The sequence below is a fragment of the Mastigoproctus giganteus genome, chromosome 5, assembly GCF_048544385.1.
Source record: "Mastigoproctus giganteus isolate SK-2022 chromosome 5, ASM4854438v1, whole genome shotgun sequence".
NCBI classification, from domain to species: domain Eukaryota; kingdom Metazoa; phylum Arthropoda; class Arachnida; order Uropygi; family Thelyphonidae; genus Mastigoproctus; species Mastigoproctus giganteus.
In genome coordinates this window covers 53,126,909-53,147,973 of record NC_143579.1, presented here as the reverse complement: position 1 = coordinate 53,147,973, position 21,065 = coordinate 53,126,909, and the positions used below count along the sequence as shown (strand labels likewise).

Below are 21,065 nucleotides of genomic sequence, written 5' to 3'. Positions count from 1 at the left end.
TTCATATCTGCCTGCACAATTACTCCCAGGTCTTTTTCATTTTCTACCACCTTAAGTGTAGTACCACACAGTTGGTACGTTTCTCTGGGGTTACTTCTACCCATATGCAGTACTTTGCATTTGTCAAGGTTAAACTTCAGTTGCCACTTCTTAGCCCATCTGCCCAAATTATCTAGATCCTGTTGCAGTAGCACACTGCCATTACTGTCATTAACAACCCTGCCAACCTTTGTATCATCTGCAAACTTCGACACTAAGCCTGATATACCTTCATCAATATCATTGATAAATATGCAAAACAACAATGGACCCAACACCGAACCCTGTGGGACTCCACTAATAACATTAGTCCAAGAAGAGCAGCACCCATTGATTACTACCCTCTGTCTTCTCCCACTTAACCATCCTTTTATCCATTGTAGCAACTTACCCTTAATACCATTCTGCTCCAATTTGTACAATAGTAGCTATCCTACTGAGCAAGCTAGAAAACAGGAATGAAGTGATGTAGTTGCAACCCGTGTTTTTATAGGCATAAATAATTTTCATAATAAGCAACTCTGTAAGATGTTAAGTCAATTTCTATTGGATACTTGTAATTTGCATGCCAGGATGCCTGTTATATCGAATATTCACCACTGTTCACAATAAAAATATTCACCACTGTTCACAATATTCAATACTGTTCACAATAAAATATTTATGAAAAACATTTTTTTCTGTTAATTTTGTCAAGCAGTGTAGTATCAGACAAGTTGTTGTTAAATTCAAACTTTATTTTGCCAAGTTCTAAAGTGTAAAATCTGCCTCATGCTCAAATGGGGGGGGGGGCAGATTTTATCCATTAGGACCAGTCCTGGTCTTACTGGATGAAATTTATCAAAGGGGGACAGTCCTGCTTTCTTGTCCCATATAACAACATTTATCACAACTTGCTGGTTCTTCCTTGCCTTTATCTTTTTGAACACAGATATTTTTCAAAGCTAACCTGCTCACATCCCAGCTTTCCTCCTCTAATTACTGCCATATTGAATCTGTTTCCTTTGATTTTTTTCCAAAGGAAATTGAAAGAAACTTGAGCATCTGATATTCAGCAAGTCATTCTTAACCATCCTAGTGTTTTTACTTTCATTTGCCTTTTTCTTTCTTTCTGTACTTCAATGAATTGTTTTCATTGATGATTCAAACAAGTAAAACTCCTTAAATAGCTACTAGTCTTATTTGCAATTCCGTCGATGGCAGAAAATGGTGAATTAATTTCAATTCAAGTAAAAATTATTCTTGTCTTATTTCTTACTAAAAAAAATTCATGTGAACTAACCAAAGATATCTATATTTCTTTGCTTCAAATAACCTTAGCCTCTTACTTAAGAGGCTAAGGTTATTTGAAGTTCTTTTATATATTTTTTATGTGTTTTTATATTTCTATATGTTTATTTTGCACATACATATGTAGTCTTCTCTGCATACAGAAAACTAGGTTTTCTCTTTTTCTCCTGATGCAATTTTTTAAAAATAACTGTCAAATCCTATACAAATCATAAATCTGCTACACTAGAATACTATTTCTTCCCCATCTGAGGTAGTGCTCTTAACAGCTCCCTAATAATTTCTTGATTCTGTTCTGTCAAAAGACAGTTTAATCAGTCATTCTAATACAGATTCACTCTAGTACCTAAATGTTCAATTTCTTTTTTACAAATATTACTTTGGGCATTGTTCATTCATATTATCAACTTATGATTCTGCTCTGTTCTTCTTAAATAAAATAAAATAAATTTTCTGTTTATACTCCAGGATGACCAAACGATCAGAGGAGTGTACAAGATACACAGAATACAAGAAACAGCACCGTATTCAGCAGTCACGGGCTTGAACCCCGGTCACTCAAGGCACGTGTACTTATGCACCCGCGCGCCTGACCACTAGGCTACGGCGGCCTTAAATATTAGAATATCAGTTGTAACCAGCCATCATCCATTCACAGTTCAAGGTTTAAACTTTCTGAACTGTTTCTTCCTCTTCATCACCCCCTCTGTTCTTCTATTTTGTTTAGCAACTGGCTGTCATATATATATACAGTAATACCCCGACTTACGTGAACTCGGAGTTATGCGGTTCTTGATTTTTTTCATTTGGTGTATATCTAAAATTAGCTTACCAGTGATTTGGAAGTCAAATCATAAAGCTTGGGTGACAGCTTCCGTTTTTGAGGACTGGTTTGGTCACCACTTCATACCCGAAGTCTAACGTTATTGCAAGTCTAAACAGATTCCATTTAAAGTGATGCTTCTTATTGATAATGCACCCGGTCACCCTCCTGCCACCCTAATTAATTTCGACCCACGTGTGAAAGTTGTGTTTTTGTCTCCAAACACAACCAGCTTGCTTCAACCGATGGACCAGGGAGTTATCAAAACATTCAAGGCTTACTACACGAGGCATGCCTCCGTAGCCAGGTGGAAAGGAGCAGTAGTGCATAGCACACGCTTCTTGATTAGACCGAGGTTCGAGCCCGTCACCACCAAATACGGAGGATGCGGAAAGGTCAGGGAATGCCCACCGCATATCCCGGAGCAATATGGCCTTAGTTGCTAATGCTCCTAAAAAAAAAAAACGAGGCATTCGTTTGCACGTCTGAATGAAGCTATGAGACAAAATAGTGAAATTTCTGTTAAAGACTTTTGGAAACAATTCAATGTTTTAGATGCCGTAAGAATCATTGAAGAATCTTGGGATGAAATTCACAAAAAAACATTGAATAGTGTCTGGAAGAAACTTTGTCCATTTTTTTTTTTCAAAAACGAGACGAAAACAACGCCAGAAACTGATCATGTCGCTCATGTGATAGACAAAGTTGTTAATCTTGCCAGGCAATTAGATTTGGAAGTCAATGGTGATGATGTCAATGAGCTGTTGGATTCACATAGTCAGGAGCTGACAATGAATGAGCTCATAGAGATGTGTGAGCAAAACGTCACTGAAGTATCCGACACTTCAGACCCAGTTCCACCAGAAAAGCACATGACAATTGCAAGCCTGACAGAAGGTCTCAGCTCGATTGAAAAGGGCTTAAAAATTTTAGAAAACATAGACTCCAACGAAGAACGCATTATAGCTACAAAGCAAGGAATAAAAAAATTATTAGCTTGCTACGAAGAAATTCTGCGTGAAAAAAAGAAGGTGCTGTGCTGTTAGATATATGTATAAAGAACTGCAATTTTATTAAATATTTTTCTTCTAAACTAGTGTTTTTGTTAGTCCTTGGTTCCAATTAAACAAAATTTATATGTATATATATATGTGTGCAAAGTTGTACCCTGACTTACGCGAATTCGACGTAAGCGATTTTCGTCAGACCCACCTAACTTCGGGGTATTATTGTATATATATATCCTGAGAATTACAATTCAAGTTCATTATTAAGTTTTTTCTATATTTTCTCACTTCTTCCTGTTCATTATGATTTATGTAATTTTTAATGAAACCATAAAGGAGAATATATATGAATAACAGATAAGAAAAGTAATAGATATTATGAGAACTTGGTGTTTTTTTAATAAAAGAATTAGATTTGAATACATTTCATTGGGTAGAATGCCAGGGTCAAACTTTATTATTATTCTACTTTTCTTTTGTAACTGAATGTAAGCATTCATTATTCCGAAAACCTGAATTTGAATTTTGTGCTGGTAAATTTTAAATTGCATGTCAAAGAAAAAATTATAAGTTTATGATTTGTTGCTAAAAACATTAAAATATTAACTTAATTTGCCATGAAAAAATTCCACAGTCAACTTGAGTATAAAAAGAAATAACAAGGAACAAAAAAAGGTTTTTAAAGTAAAAATTTAATCTTTTAAAATCACAAAAATCACATTTAGAATATGTGATTTTTGTGATTTTGACTTTTTTGTTTATCGATTTCACATTATTCAAATTATAGATATGCTGTCCATATAGAGATGTTTGAGAAAGTCATTTTTACACTATGATTTCATTTCTATTACATTTATATTTACATTTATTTTTTAAGAATCTGTGGATTCGTCAAGGAACAGTGGGATTTATATGTGAGGTTGCAAGATCCTTAAACCTTGCAGATGTTCAGTGTAGATTGCTACCTCTGTTACAGCCATTTTTGAAACAGTCTGTTATCCAAGTTGATCAAGAGGTAATATACATTTTTTCAATACTTAACTGCTGAGTCAGCTTGCTACACAGTAATTATATGTGAATGTGGATGTAATTTGCAAATAAAATATCAATTTTATGTGAATTTTAACTTTGAATTATTGTTTTTTTTTCTCTTCCTATGTATTTAGAGATAGATGTTTTTTGTTGTATAATTACTTGCATTAAATAATTTATTCTGTACAGACAGAGGCAGGTATTACTTTCTCTATACTTTGTCATTTTTGATGTAATAGTAATTAAAAAATTCTCCAAAGAAGTTGGGGGGATGAAAAGACAGCAATTTTTATCCTTAAATTGATCTTTCTTTTTTACTGGAAATAGCTAATACACTGTTTTGGTCTTTTCAAAATGATGAAAGGTAGGACTATATTGTCCTCTCTTTTGTTTCTGTGGCCAGTAGAGTTGGATTGGTAATGAGTGAAAGTTTACTTAACTTCAGTCTTTCGAAAAATCAGTCCTGACTGATTTTTTGAAGGACTGAAGGATTATCTGCTCCAGTGCTCATTGTTAATAACACTGAGATTTCTAGCCAAGATCATATATCTTTCTTGGGGATAACTCTGCATATCACAAATATTGCTTCCTCTGCTTCAAAAAACCTAGACTTTCTTTCCACTCTTAACATTAAATTTCTTTTAAACAGCAGTTGACTGTACAAATCTCAAACCTGCCTTGTAGAACATGCAGCAGCTTGAAAAGCAAGGTGCGCTGGGGAGGGGGTGATCATCATGCAACAAGCAAATACATGTGTTTTATGAACAAATTTGATGAATTTGAAGTACTAGTTAAGTCATAAAATGCAGATTGTAGGGATACTGGAGACATGGTTTCACTCAGACATAAGTGATGCAGAATTTGAATATAAGGAGTGCAGTGTGTACAGAAAGGACAGAAGGGGATATAGTTATGCTCTTAGTTAAGCCACACAACAAAATCTAGGGCAGTGCATACAGTTGACTTGGGTAGCTAGTGTTAATGTTGATTCAGTTTAGTGCGACATAAGCATTAGGAAAACAAAAATGAGAGTAGGAGTGTGATATAGGCCAATGATGAGTATAACAAACATCTATGCAGACAAATAAGAGTAGGCCCAATAAATCAGAATGTCTTAAATGGGAATTTTAACTTTCCTGACATTGACTATAACTCATGGATTGGTCATTGACATAGTAGTAAGACTTTTGTGAATTTATTGGACGATTGTTTTCTACTCCAGCATGTTAGAGAAGCAGCAAGAGAAAGCAGTACTCATAATCTGATTATTAGCAATGACTCTCCATGCATTAAGAATCTGCAAATAAAAAAAAAAAACTAGTAGGTGGCAGTGATCACAGATATCAATATGTGATCTACTTAAAGATGTAACTGCTGTTAAGGGCAAAAGGAAGGGCTTTTGCTTTCAGAAATGTGTCTACAGTAGTCTCAGACAATTTTTAAATTCCTTGCAGTGGGCCTACTCATTTTTGCATACTAATCGGATGGTATTACACTCAAAGTAGTGAAGAATGAAAAAGACGTAGAGATAATGTACAGTCTGACATGAAGTTCTCTGAGTATTGAAAATAGGCTGCTAGTAAAGCTCATTGGTGGTTCAGACAATAACATAACAGGAATTTTGCCACGATGAACAAAGGTGATTATTCCATTGTGTCAAAGCTATGGTTAGGTTACATCTGAAGTACTGAATACAGGTTTGAAAGCCTCATTTTAAGAAGGATGTAAATCTTGTGAAACAGGTACAAAGAAGAGCAACAAGATAATCATTTTGCTCTTCAGGGTTATGAAAGGTACTCTAACAAAGAAAGACTTGAGTTCTGTAAATTGCAGCATCTGGAAACTAGGCACATGTGAGAAGACCTGATTGAAGTGTTTAAGGCTTTAAGTGGTTTGACTAAACTAAATGATGGTCACATCTTTACTCTTTCTCTGATGACACTCATAAGGGGTCATAAATTTGAACTGGAAAAGAATGGTTGCAAAATAGATGTGCAAAAGTTTGCTTTCAGTCAGAGAGTAATTGATTGTTTGAACAACCTTCCATCTTGGTTGTGGAAGTTGGTAGTTTGAATTTAAAGGAGCATTGGACAAATTATTAAAAAGGATGAGCAAATGAAAGTGGGTAGTATTTTTATTTAGTTTTTTTTTTCGGCGATAATTGATCAAATGGAAGGTTTCTAGGTAGTTTAAGAATTGGCAGTTAATTGATTTCTCCATTACTTTAGAAAGAGTAGAAGTAATTGCAATGGGACGATAATTGGATGGGAGAGATTTGTCACCCTTTTAAACTGGCTGGATATGAGCAAATTTTCAAGCAGAAGGAAAAACACCTTTGGAATAAGAAAGTGAAAAAAGGTGGCAAAGAACAGGAGTAAGTTCAGGAGCACAGGTTTTCAGAACAAGTTGAGAAATACCATCGGGACCTGGAGCTTTCTTAACATCAAGATTTGTCAGTCTTTCTGACATCCTTTTGACGGAAGACTACAGGAAGCATTGAATGAAGCATGTTGGGAATGGTGGGAGGTGTTTTTACCAAGATCATTCATACATGAGTTGAAAGAAAAATGGGATGCTAACAGGTCAGCTTTATCGTTGGCTGAAGTGACAACAGAACCATCTGGTTTTGACAGAGGTGGGAGCAGAGATGGACAAAAGTTGCAGCCAATAGCTTTGGCATGAGACCAGAATGCTCTGCTCCCGTTAGCACAAGAAGCAAGTTTTCTACTCTTAGCCTGTTGAAAATCTAGTTTGGACTGATTAATAACTGCTTTACAATTGTTGCTAGCTTTGGTGTAAGCAGAAAATGAAACTGAAGAATTGGAAACAAGCCAATTACGATATGCAATGTTCTTTTCTTGAACAGTCTTAGCACATTTATTGGAAAACCAAGATTTAGATAAAGGACGAGATTTTAAGGTGGAGTGTGGAATAAAGGATTCCATTCCTACAAGAATAATTTCACTGACACGATCTAAGCAAACGCTGACATCAGGAGTTTTGAAACAGTAATCTGACCAAGAAAAAGAAGAAAAGAAATCTCTCAGGTCATCCCATTTTGCATTGTTGTAATGCCAAACAACATGAGGTTGGGAATAGTCATGAGATAAAGGCTCCATTGGAGAAGAGAATCACCAAGTTGTGATCTGAGATGCCTAAAGGACCACTCACTTTGACCGTGTACTTAGAAGGGTTGTTTGTGAGAAAGAGATCAAGCATGTTGGCTGTATGGTTAGGATTGTCCGGTATTCTTGAGGGTAAATGAACAATCTGTGGAAAAGTCTCAGCATCTCGACCAACTCGGTCAGTGTGACTAGAAAACGGAATCCAGCTGGAGTCGTGAACATTAAAATCACCAAGGAAAATGACCTCACTGTTAGGAAAGTTGGACTGAAGAAAGTCAAGTTGCAAAGAGAGGAAGTCAAAGAGCTCCAAGTGATTAGTGGAATTGGAAGGATTGTAGAGACAACAAATGAATTTGACAGAATGAGGTAGAGAGATTTTAAGCCAGAGAAGATCGAAAAGAGGAGATTCCAAATTATCAAGTCTCTGACAGGGAATATCGGAACAGACATATGCACAAGTACTACCTTGAGGCGAAAGGAATCATACAGTGAATAATTTGGGCAACTGAGATGAGCAGTAGTTGAATCAACCAATAACTGAGATTCTGTCAGAAAAAGTACATGGGGTTTGGCAGACTGTTAGTGGAAATGGACATCTTTGAGATTAGAATTGAGAGCACGTATATTTGTGAATTGAACTAGGAAGTGTTTGGTGTGTTTTGAAATGTATAATGGAATATTAGCTGTATAGTACAAGGAAGGCCTTCACTTTTGCTGCACTGCACAAAAAATAATAATAATAAATTAATAAACCACCTATTTGGCTCCCTCCTTACATAGTTGAGCTTATCCAAGCTCTCATCCTGTCACCCACATGGAGACAACTTATTCCAGTAATTAACAACTTGCTGGCCAAAAGGAAAACTTCCTACACATCACTTAAACCTCTTCTAGATGTCTAGTCTTGCAATCCAATTTAATCCCTCCCCCATAATTTGAATTTATGACCCATAGTTCTGGAATTATTTATAACAATGAAAATTTCACTCATTCATTTTACTTTCATCTCTCAGAGCCTTATACACATCACTTAAACCTCCTCTAGATGTCTAGTTTCCAAGTTCTGCAGTCCACATATTCAAAGTCTTTCCTGTATTGACTCCTCTTGCCAATCTCACTGGGGTCATTGCCCATCTTTGGGCCCATTAAAGAAGCTCAATGCCTTTTTTTAGGTGCAGTTTCCATACCTGGACACAATATTCCAAGTGTGGTCTGACAGTCTGACAGTTGCCTTATACAGTGGTATTATGATCTCCCTGTCTTTAGAAGCAAATATTTGATAAATCATCAACAGGATACCATGGATTCTCCTTGCTGCCTGTCTATACAATCAGGGTCTATACAATCATGGGTTCTCCTTGTGGTTCCAACATATTCCAGCTTACATAGTAACTTCGTACGAGACTGCATCAAATTCTTTGCTGAAATCTAATAAACGTCAAAATTATTCCTACACTCAGTTCATGAGTGACTTTGCCAAAATAGCAAACCAGGTTGGTTAAACATTATTTTCTGTTTACAAAACCATCCTGTGTTTCCTTCAGATTTCCATTTCTATCTGAATGATACTGTAATTCACTCTTTATCATTCACTCCATGACTTTCTCTACCAATGAAGGGAGGGAAGATCATGGAGGGAACGATAAAGAGAGAATTACAGTGAAATTCATTTGACTGACCAGTTGGTAGTTACCCACTTGACTCTTAGAGCCGTCTTTATGTATTGGCAATACATTGGCACTTCTCCAATCCAAGGGAATAACTCCTAAGTCTAGTGATGACCTTATAATTAAATTCATGTGGTTCAATGAACTCCCTTTCTGCCTCCCTCAAAATTACTGGGTGTATGCCATCAGCTCCAAGAGCCTTACTTGCCTTTAGGCTTGAAAGTTTTTCTAATAAATAATCTTCTGAAATTTAAGTATTACTAATTTCTTGCTTTCTAACTTCTCTTGCATGGTTTCCCTCACCAAGAAGCATCTTTTGTAAATGTTGATGTGAAGTACCTGTTCAGTTCATCTGCATTATCAGCAGGGTTATCTGTAACTTTTCTGCATCCATTATGCAAGAGTCTGATCTATTCACACACAAGGAAAGCTCTTGACACTGTTCTTTGTTCTGTTAACCAGCAGGTTCTCATAATTTGCCTTTGCTGGCCTAACTTTTTCTGTGGCTTTTTTACAGATCAATTTGTAGATATCTGCAGTACTTTTTGTCACTCTGTATCAGTTTTTCTGCCATCTTTTTCTGCCCTATTAATCTGGCTAGTTAAGACTCTAATGCATTAAGGGCTTTTGCCTCAAGCTGCAAAAGAGTTAGACTATGTATATCTTAGTGCACTTGCATCATTTATACACAGCCAATTATAGATTAGCAAATTTGCAATAGCAGCACCATTTAAGTTACATCTCATATTGTGAATACCTTCACGACGAGTTGCCACGACATTGCACTACTTTGAATAAGTAACGCTTCACCCAAGGGAGAAGACTGTTGTTACTTGTTCTCAGTGGATACCACCACCCAGACGACACCGTTTCAGGGCTATTTGGCCCTTCTTCAGTGGGTGGGTAGGTACCCAAGTGATGTAATGATGACAAAACAGTCGTGAAGTATATCTCCACAATATGCGAGATGCCTGATGGTGTATCCACTGAGAATAAGTAACAACAGTCTTCTCCTTCGGGTGAAGCATTACTTATTCGAAGTAGTGCAATGTCATGGCAACTCGTCGCGAAGGTATTCACAATATGAGATGTAACTTAAATGATGCCGCTGTTGTAAATTTGCTAATCTATAATTGGCTGTGTATAAATGATGCAAGTGCACTAAGATATACATAGTCTAACTCTTTTGCAGCTTGAGGCAAAAGCCCTTAATGCATTAGAGTCCTAACTTATATCATACACCATCAGGCATATCTCATATTGTGGAGATATACTTTACAACTGTTTTGTCATCATTACATCGCTTGGGTACCTACCTACCCACCCATCGAAGAAGGGCCAAATAGCCCTGAAACGGGTACCGAAAAGAAGGGCCAAATAGCTCTGAAACGGCACCAGGGGGTGCCTGATGATGTCCGGAGTTTCCAAGAATAGGTAATAACAGCTTTCTCCACTGGGGAAGCGTTGCCTATTCGAGGAGTTTATGAGTTTTTGAGTGGTGTGAGTTGAAGGAGTTACTGTCCCTTTCATTCTTCTACACCGTTTCTTTTCCTCTTCCACTCCTACTATTACTTTCCCTCTACCTTTCTGCTTTTCTAAGTCTAATAGGGACAACTGGATAGTCAAGTTATTATCCCACACAAATACAAAATAGCCCTGGAATGGTGTCATCTGGGTAAGCGTTGCCTATTCGAGGAATATATGAGCTTTGAGTGTGAGTTGAAGGAGCAACTGCCCCTTTCTTCCTTCTACGGCATTTCCTTCCTCCACCTCTCTTTCTATCACCTTCCTACATCTATTCTCTTTTCTAAGTCTAATAGGGATAGTATGAGGATAACCGAGAACTTTATCCCATACCATATTTCAAAACGGTGTCATCTGTGTGGTGGTATCCACTGAGAATAAGTAACAACAGTCTTCTCCTTCAGTTGAAGCGTTACTTATTCGAAGTAGTGCAATGTCGTGGCAACTCGTCGTGAAGGTATTCACAATATGAGATGTAATTTAAACAATGATGCAAGTGCACTAAGATATACATAGTCTGGCTAGTTAATTATTCATCTATCTCAGAAATCCTCCTCCTTCTATACTTTCTTAATGTATATTCACTTTCAAGGCCTCTCTGACTATAGCTTTGAAATTATATAACAAGACTATAATTATATAACTAGAGAGAGAGTTTTCTCTCTAGTTAATAGAGACCATGTAGCACTTTAAGTTGCCATAATCTTTTTTCCTGAAATTGAAACCCATTCCTTTGCCTTAAACAAATGCTACCTCTCTCCTCATCATTCAACTGGAACTCTGTAATCACTCCCTGATAATGGTTCCTGTACTCTCAGCCCTGTGATGCCATCTGGTTCATGGAAAATGATCAGTTCTAGAATATTTTTTCCCTCAGTACGTTCCCTGAAATGCTGATATAAATAACAATCATTTAGTTGATTTAAAAATTTTGTTTACCATGGTGAGTTTCCCTCTTGCTTACTCAAATAAATTAGGGGCAAATTGAAATTACCTAATAAGACATTCACACTTGTTTGCCCTTTCCATTTGCATGTAGAAGCTCTCATCATAATCTTCACAATCTTCTGATTTGTACACTACTCCTACTCTCATTATACCCTTGCTTCCAGCTAACTCGCACCACAAGATTCTCTACTAGCATACATAACTTCTGAAACCAGACAATTTTTGTTGCACTCAGGCTGCTTTTGATAAGAAGCATGATCGCCAACACCTGTTCCTATTCTCCCTATTCTTCCTAAATACATTGTACATACTATAGTGAAACTAGTCATCTCCTATTTTTGGGTAGCACCACATTTCTGTTAGCCCTATTATGTCTGCATTAATTGTCCTTACCAGGAGTTCAAATTCACTTGTTTTATTGACAACACTTCGGTCATTATTGTATAACAGTTAAGACTAAGTGTTCTTGTATAGTTTACTACACTGATGACACACCCCTTGAAGTTATTTAAGCTTGTTTCTCCTGCATGAACTTCCCACTCATTTGAAAAATCACTACCATGCAAACATCTTACCAATATAGTGGCAACAAACAAGAATTCTTGAGATGTGTGCAAGTGTTACTTTGACCCATATCATCAGATAAAACCTTGTCCGTATTACTCCTGTCCCCTCTAACTAGCAGTTTCTCTGAACCCTTAGGGTAACTTGAGTGAAGGCTGGCAAAAACCCTTGCACAACCTTTGTTCAAGTGTATGTCACCTGTACAAAATAGATTCCTTCTATCTATTAGTGTGGCCATAGTAATAAAAATTGCTCCCAAAAGCTTTGCAAAGTCCTTATCATGCTTGGGCAGAATTGCAGACACTGTCATATGAGTAGGGTGTAAAAATTCTCCTGAAATTTAATTAATTAATTATTATTTTTTTTTTAAGGCCTTGGACACCTTGATCAGGTCACTCTGTGAAGGTGCCTGGTTTCCAAACAGTGACCTAACTGTTACTTTATATAATGGAATAATCACCTCTTTTTCACTACTGGCAAAGTTCCTATATATTATTATATAGTTATTCCTAAATATTTTTCAGTATCAGCTGTCTTGAGTTTGGGGCTACTCAAGTGGTTCTTTTTCTCAGATTGCAGCTACGCAAATGCAAGACCTTGCATTTTTCAGTTTTAAACCTCAGCTCTATTTCTTATCCCATCAAAATAATTTTTATAAATTTTGTTGTCATAGCATATCTGTATTACATGCCAATTTGTCCATCTTGTATCTACAGCTAACTTAGAATTAAGTTTTGAATATTTGTTGACTTAACTATTATTTCTGATTCTTCAAACTTATAAACTACGCTCCTAGCATTAGTATATGAGCGAGTTTCTTTCTTAAGTGCATTTGAACATGCATAAAGCATGTGTTATTTTCACCGTGTCTGTCCATCAACTCACATCTAATAACTTCACTCCAAGTGGATGGATTTTTATGAAATTTTATATTTAGCTCCTTAGAAAGATTTGTTGAGCCATCTGAAATTGACTAATATCAGACAAATAGAAATCCAGCAGTTATTATTATTATTATTTTTTGTACATATTATATTTACATTGTATATTGTAGCTGAAGTACTAAATATTGTATTTGTTGCCATGTGCTGATTAAGGAAATGAATGGCGATATGGCAGATGTGCAGAAAAGAAATGTTTTTGGTTCTCATTTTGGACATATGAAAGTCATTTTTTTTTTTTTTTTTTTTTATGTGAACCCCAAACACGAGAGGTATTAGAACCTATAGTACTTAGTACCGTGCTTGGGTTGGAGGTTGAGAAGACGAAAGAAGATATTTGTTGACATTGGACTTGAACTTCTGTAGATTGTAATTTTCAGGAAATACGTATGAAGGAAGGTTGTTCCAGATAACGGCAGTTGAATGAATAAAGGAGGAAGATGAAAAGTTGGTTCTGTGGGTTTGAAGTTGGACAGTAAATGGATGTTGGCTGGTGGCGGCACGTGTTCGGACTGTTTTGAAAGAGAGAGCGGGAATTATAGAAGCCAATTCAGGAGAACAGTGCCCATGGAAATATCTGTAGAAGAGGCATGCAGCAGAAACAGTACGTCTATGAGAAAGCGAGTGGAGAGACTCTGTTAGAGATGAATCATTAATTAACCTAACTGCCCTCTTCTGAATGGAATCAAGAAGCCTGAGAGAGGTTTTGGGGGCACCACCCCAAATGTGGGAACAATATTCCATGGCAGGGCGGATTTGTGATTTATACAGAGTGAGCAGCTGTTTGGAAGAAAAGTAACGCCGAGAGCGAAAGAGAAAACCAAGTTTTTTAGATGCAGAGGAAGCAATATTTGTAATGTGCTTGTGCCAAGAGAGATTGGAAGTCAGGGTAATCCCCAAAAGAGATATATCCTTTTGCCTAGAAATTGGAGTGTCACTAAAGATAAGCATAGGAGCAGAAGAATCCTTTTTGCGAGATATAAGACAAGACTGAGTTTTAGAAGGGTTGAAATCAACTAAGTTGTCTTTGCCCCACTGGAGAATTACCTGAAGATCGGCATTTAAGGAATTGGTAGCAGATTTTCGAGAAGTTGAAGCTGATTGAGCAGGGCAAGGTTTCTCAAAATGGAAAGTTGAATGCAATGTGCTATCATCGGCAAAACTATGGATAGGATTTCCAGTCAATGGAAGAAGGTCATTGATATACAAGAGGAAAAGAGTGGGGGAAAGAACTGAACCTTGGGGGACACCGGCATTAGTGGAGAAGTTAGAAGACAGAGAGCCATCTACCATCACCCTCAGTGAGCGATCAGAGAGAAAACTGGATAACCAATTACTAAAAACAGTTGGCAAACCATAAGATGGAAGCTTGTTTAGAAGACCTTTATGCCAAACATGATCGAAAGCCTTTGAGATGTCATGAGCAACTACTTGTGTTTCACCGAACCTTTCCATTGAAGTAGTCCATAAATGGGTAACATAAGCCAGAATATCACCAGTGGATCGACACTGACGGAATCCATACTGGCGATCGTTGATCAGACGGAAGGTTTCTAGGTAGTTTAAGAGTTGGCGGTTAATTGATTTCTCCATTACTTTAGAAAGAGTAGAAGTAATTGCAATAGGACGATAATTGGATGGGAGGGATTTGTCACCCTTTTTAGGAACTGGCTGGATATGAGCAAATTTCCAAGCAGAAGGAAAAACACCTTTGGAAAAAGAAAGTGAAAAAAGGCGGCAAAGAATAGGAGTAAGTTCAGGAGCACAGATTTTGAGAACAAGTGGAGAAATACCATCAGGACCTGGAGCTTTCTTAGCATCAAGATTCATCAAAATCCTTCTGATATCCTTTTGACGGAAGACCACAGGAGGCATTGAATGGACCGTGTTGGGAATGGTGGGAGGTGTTTTACCAAGTTCATTAATACATGAGCTGGAAGAAAAATGGGATGCTAGCAGGTCAGCTTTATCCTTGGCTGAAGTGACAACAGAACCATCTGGCTTGGACAGAGGTGGAAGCAGAGATGGGCAAAAGTTGCGGCCAATAGCTTTGGCAAGAGACCAGAATGCTCGGCTACCATTAGGGCAAGAAGCAAGTTTTCTACTCTTAGCCTGTTCAAACTCTAGTTTGGACTGATTAATAACTGCTTTACAATTGTTGCGAGCTTTGGTGTAGGCAGAAAATGAAACTGAAGAATTAGAAACAAGCCAATTACGATATGCAACATTCTTCTCTTGAACAGTCTTAGCACATTTATTGGAAAACCAAGGTTTAGATAAAGGACGAGATTTTAAAGTGGAGTGTGGGATAAAGGATTCCATTCCTGCAAGAATAATTTCACTGACACGATCTGAGCAAACGTTGACATCAGGAGTTTTGAAACAGTAATCCGACCAAGGAAAAGAAGTCTCGCAGGTCATCCCATTTTGCATTCTTGTAATGCCAAACAGCACGAGGTTGGGAATAGCCATGAGATAAAGGTTCCATTGGAGAAGAGACAATCACCAAGTTGTGATCTGAAGTGCCTAAAGGACCTCTCACTTCGACCGTGTACTTAGAAGGGTTGTTTGTGAGAAAAAGATCAAGCGTATTGGCTGTATGATTCGGATTGTCCGGTATTCTTGTAGGTAAATGAACAATCTGTGCTAGGTCATTAGTAATTGCAAAAGCCTCAGCATCTCGACCTGCTGGGTCGGTGTGACTAGAAAACGGAAGCCAGCTGGAGTTGTGAACATTAAAATCACCAAGGAAAATTACCTCACTGTTAGGAAAGTTGGACTGGAGAAAGTCAAGTTGCAACGAGAGGAAGTCAAAGAGCTCCAAGTGATTAGTGGAGTTGGGAGAACGGTAGAGACAACAGGTGAATTTGACACAATGAGGTAGAGAGATTTTAAGCCAGAGAAGATCAAAGAGAGGAGATTCCAAATTGCCAAGTCTCTGACAGGGAATATCAGAACGGACATATGCACAAGTACCACCTTTGAGGCGAAAGGAATCATACAGTGAATAATTTGGGCATCTGAGATGAGCAGTAGTTGAATCAACCGATAACTGAGATTCTGTCAGAAAAAGTACATGGGGTTTGGCAGACTGCAAGTGGAAATGGACATCGTTGAGATTAGAATTGAGACCACGTATATTTGTGAAATGAATTAGGAAATCCTTGGGAGGTTTAGATCTTTTCGCAGATAAGCTTGTTCTATTAGTTTGACAATTCATGGTGTATTCAATAGTAAGAAAAAGTGGGTGGGACATGCTGTATGAAGTAATGAAATTTTTGGATATGGCGTACATGTGGTAAGAATATACCCAGATCCTTGACATAACGTAGCCTCGACAATGCTCCCCGCATACACACTACTCGGACTCCCTCCAGTCACTATCTGGCAGAGTAGAGGTAGCAAGATTATACACTAGCTGATCCGGAAGCCTCCTAGAGAGTTACCAATAGGTTCGGTCCGGTGTACTAACTAGCGGCCGGCCTGCGAAAACCGTTTTAGAGCTGTACCCTCGAAATGAGCGGCCGGCCTGCGAAAACCGTTTTAGAGCTGTACCCTCATTGCTTTCTGAAGAGATAATTTTTTTGTTATCAGTTTGCTAAATATATAAATTGGGAATTATTGTTATTTGCTTATTATATTAATCAGAGTAAAAACATGAAATATGTATTATATTTCAATTGTCATTAAAATCCAAGAGGAAATAAGTAAAGTATATTACAAAAATGTTGACACTACATACTACAAATTGAGGTTCATGTTGCTATTGTTTTTATTTTATTAAATAATAAAACATCCATGAAAGACGTGTTGCATTTAAATTTTTATTAAAAATCCAGACAGAAATAAGTAAAGTATTACAAAATGTTGAGTGAATATTACGTTGTGAGGTTTGGTTAGTATGTTCCGTTAATTAATTAGTAATTAATTTATAACAAGATAATTAATTATTTACTTTTCAATTCTATTAATCACAGAAAAAGAAAAAAATTCAATTGATTTAAGAAATAAAACCAAATACACCTGAAATTAAATCTTTGCATATGTTACCTAACTTGTTTATGCCACTGTGACTCCATGCACTTGCATATGGCAAGAATTTTTCTGTTGAATATTAGGTTAGTTACATTAAGTTTCATTTGGATATTAGGTTACTTTTAACACTCTTTGCATAAATGTTCGATAATTCCCCATTACTTTCCCACACTCCCATAGCCTTACAGCTAATTCTTACTGCATTAGCGTTGTAAGAAACCCAAGTAGGCTCTGTATTTGGAAATCAGTAAGGAAAATACAGAATATGTCCCAATAGAACTGTTCAAGGCAGTGCAAAAATCCAGCCAAGTATACCTATGAATTTAACATTTTTAATGGCAAAGGATGCAAGGTAGCAAGCTTATACAGCATCCACCAAAAAATTTTAAAAAAATCATTACCACATCACCTAATCCTTCATTAAATTTCTTCAAACTATCCACTTTCACAGCACTAGATAGTGTATAGTAAATGTTCACACATCTGCCTTGCAACCAATATTTTTCAGTCTAAATTTGTCTCCTTATATGTGTCATCCAAACAAGGTTAGGGATGCCATCATCATTTAGTATACCCAATCCATTTAAAGCTTTAACACTTTAATAAGGACTCCTTGGATGTAGTGGGTATCATTTCTTTTTGCCAGGCACTTGGTCTCGTACATCAAAATTTCACTTCACTTTGTCAATCTCTTTTCTAACACACACAAAGGCTTCATCTGTGGTGCTGTTACATACTCCTGAAGATCTCTGAATGCATCCCGCAGTCAATGAAAGCAATAACATCTCTCAACTTTCAGCATGTAGTGAGATGCAAAATATCAGCATGTATTGAGAATATCTCAATTCTTAACTCCGTTATGTCATCATATTAACCTCTAGATTTCTTAAATCAATTGAATTTTTTTCAATTGATTTAAGAGTTGATTCAATTGTTTTTTTTTTTTTTTTTTTTTTTTTTTCAACGTAGGTATTTGCCATGTGTACACCTGGTCACTGTGTGATAGTGACATGCTGGCTGTTTATGGATGTAGATTCCATATAATTTTATGCAAAAATTATAATTTTATCTTTTTATAGTTTTATAAATTCCTCTAAAATTTTATAATCACACTTTTTAGTTTAATATTAATAAATTGGGCCAACGTCATGTTTTCTTTTCTTTTCCTTTTTTCTTATATTATCCTACATGATTAATGGTTTTATTAAATAGATCATGTTACAAATTAAATTAATAACCTGTTAAATATATCTTATTGTCATACATTTTGCATTTTAGGTTGTGCTTTTGAATGCAGTTCAGCCTCCCCTTCCTCGAAGTCTCTTTGACTATCTTGTAAAATTTATTCAGTTGCCTACGCTTTTGGAAAGTTTACGTGAAAGACAAATGTTTCGACATAATACCCGCCCAGGTCATCATCCAGCTTATGGTGAAATAGATGGCACACTTAAATCTGTGAGGAATATTTTTTTTGTGCTAATATTTATAAATCAAAAGAGATTAATATAATTTCTTTATTCACTTTAAAAAAAATTTCAGTTTATTATTTTACATTTTATTAAAATGTAATATTGTAAGTATAAAGTATGAAATAAATAATATGAAAATTAAACATGAAATAAAATATGAAAAAAAAAATATGAATGAATACTTAAAATGTAGTGATACAGAAACAGTGAACCCATGCAATCATTCTGTTGTATCTCTGTTATTAGAATGGTAGTGATAATTGTTTATTAAAATAAAAAACATTAATCCTATTTTATATTAATGTTATATGTTAGTATTGTTGTATACTTAAGTAGATATATGCGTGAAGCATAAGACTACGAATTAAAAATTCACTAATGAACGTTCAGTGTAGATACACAATATTTTGTTCATAGTGAACTCAAAAGTAGTTGAAATGGCATTGATTTAATTGTATCTCATATTGTGACTACCTTCACATTGAGTTGCCATCACTAATAGAAAAGACATTGTTACTAATTCTCGGCAGATACCACCATCCAGACGGCACTGTTTCAAAGCTTGTTGGCCTATCATTGGTGGGCAGGTAGGTACCCTTGTGTTACAATCATAACAATCCAATTGCAAAGTATATTTTCACAACATGAGAGATGCCTAATGGTGTGCATAAGTATATACTTAAGTAGATATGTGTGTAAAGCATAGGACTACAAATTAGAAATTCACTAATGAACATTCAGTGTAGATACACACTGAACATTCATTAGTCAACTACTTTCGAATTCACCATGAACAAAATATTGTGTATCTACACTGAACGTTCATTAGTTAGTATTGTGTATTTTTTTTTTTTTTTTTTTTTAATAATTGTAGTGTATGGCTACTCTCAAGAAGAAAGCTACTGTGGAGTTTTGTAATAGTGGTTTTTCCTCCTCATGTGGTATAAGTGATTTTTGAAGTTGAAAGGCTAAACTTTTACATCAAGGCCATCACCCTGCCAAGTTTAAATTTGGTTATTCACAATCAGTATTACTGTGAACAGCAACAGAATTTTATGTTAAATTGTAGAGAGAGAGAGAGAGAGAGAGAGAGAGAGAGAGATTATACATGGGTATTTGCTATTCATTTTGTTTGAGAGGAAGGGAAAGGCTGAAGCAAAATGAGATGACTTGCAATATTTCATTAAAGTATAATAAATTGTAATAAATATGAAAATGGTAACAGATTACATATCTGAATTAGCTTTGTGCAGTAGGTAGAATTCCTTAGGAGAAACATGGTAGTCATTTGCACTGCTTTAAATCCAAATCATGAGTGGTAGTAATAGAGGTCATGTTGTGATATATTTTTTAATGAATGCTATCAATCACATTTATGACAAGCGGGCATACATTCTTATTCTGTAACTACCAGCTATTTTGGGAAATGCCTTCTTGTATATTGTGTGATCCAGAAGGCTGGTCAGAGAATGCTTATGATAGTTGCCTATTGCTGTAGTATGTACAAGATTTCTAAATAATGAAAGAAAATTTTTGATCAGTATATTTACAGCCAGTGGAGTCAGGATTTTTTTTTTTTTTTTTCAACGTAGGTATTTGCCATGTGTATCTGTTTTTTCTTTTTCCAAGTCATAATGATAGGTGATTCAACTTCATTTGTAATGAAGCAACTTTATATTTGTAACAAATTTGTAATCCACTTCTTGTATTACTTCATTTTTAATGAAGCAACAAGACAAATAGAGAATTTTATACAAAATAATGATACTTTGCATCGAATCTTCCACTGTCTAAGTTAAGCAACTGGCAATTCATATTTATATTTCTTCAGAAATTAACAAGCAAAATCCAGCAGCCACAGCCACATGACTTGTGAAGGCGGAATGAAATTATTGCTTGAATGTTTCATTTGAAATAACAGAATATACTATTAATTTATGCATTATAATATGATCATCATTCACAAAGCATTTGCTGTAGGGATTTATTTCTCTTTTCTTTTTAGAAAAGTATTTATACAACAAAGTGTTTCAAATCAAACTTGAGCTTAGGCATTGTGCTGTTTCTATAATCTCCAACAACACTTAACAAAGTAGAGTTTCGTCAAATAATAATAAAAAAATAATAAAAAATATGATGCAGACCTTTATTCATGATTAATTAATATGCCTGACGATCTTGAAAACATCAGCAGAAACACCACTGCATGTAAACAAACGCGTTACACACAATGGTGTTTGTGCAAATTCTAGAAATGTATTATGCAAAATTTTCTCTAACAATCCTAGTATAATGTAAAAAAATGTTGGTTTTTCAGTTTCCTTATTGAAAACTTGTAAAGCAATCTAGGTTTTTGACTTTTAGGCATATCGAAGATTGCAATCAGATGGAATGACTGAGGAAGTGGAAGAAAAAATTCTGGTTAGTTTTAACTTTTTCCTTCTTATGACTAAAATTAAAGTACAGGGTTTTTTTTTTTTTTTTTTGTAATAAACATACTTAGTCTATAATTCAGCCTAGTCATGCATTATGCTGTGTAATGCATGACTAGACTGAGTTATCAATCGACATAGTTGATACCTGATTTCACAACAAAATCAA

The 21,065-nt window shown here is 35.9% G+C and overlaps 1 protein-coding gene across 1 annotated transcript in view; it reads left to right on the top strand.

Annotated features, from left to right (window-relative positions):
* Vps15 (vacuolar protein sorting 15) overlaps positions 1-21,065 on the top strand; it is a 316,929-nt gene that overhangs the window by 196,632 nt on the left and 99,232 nt on the right. Inside the window, exons 21-23 of the mRNA XM_090374029.1 lie at positions 4,037-4,174; positions 18,274-18,450; positions 20,829-20,885. Coding sequence (XP_090230155.1) covers positions 4,037-4,174; positions 18,274-18,450; positions 20,829-20,885 — 372 coding nt within the window. The remainder of the gene's footprint in view (positions 1-4,036; positions 4,175-18,273; positions 18,451-20,828; positions 20,886-21,065) is intronic.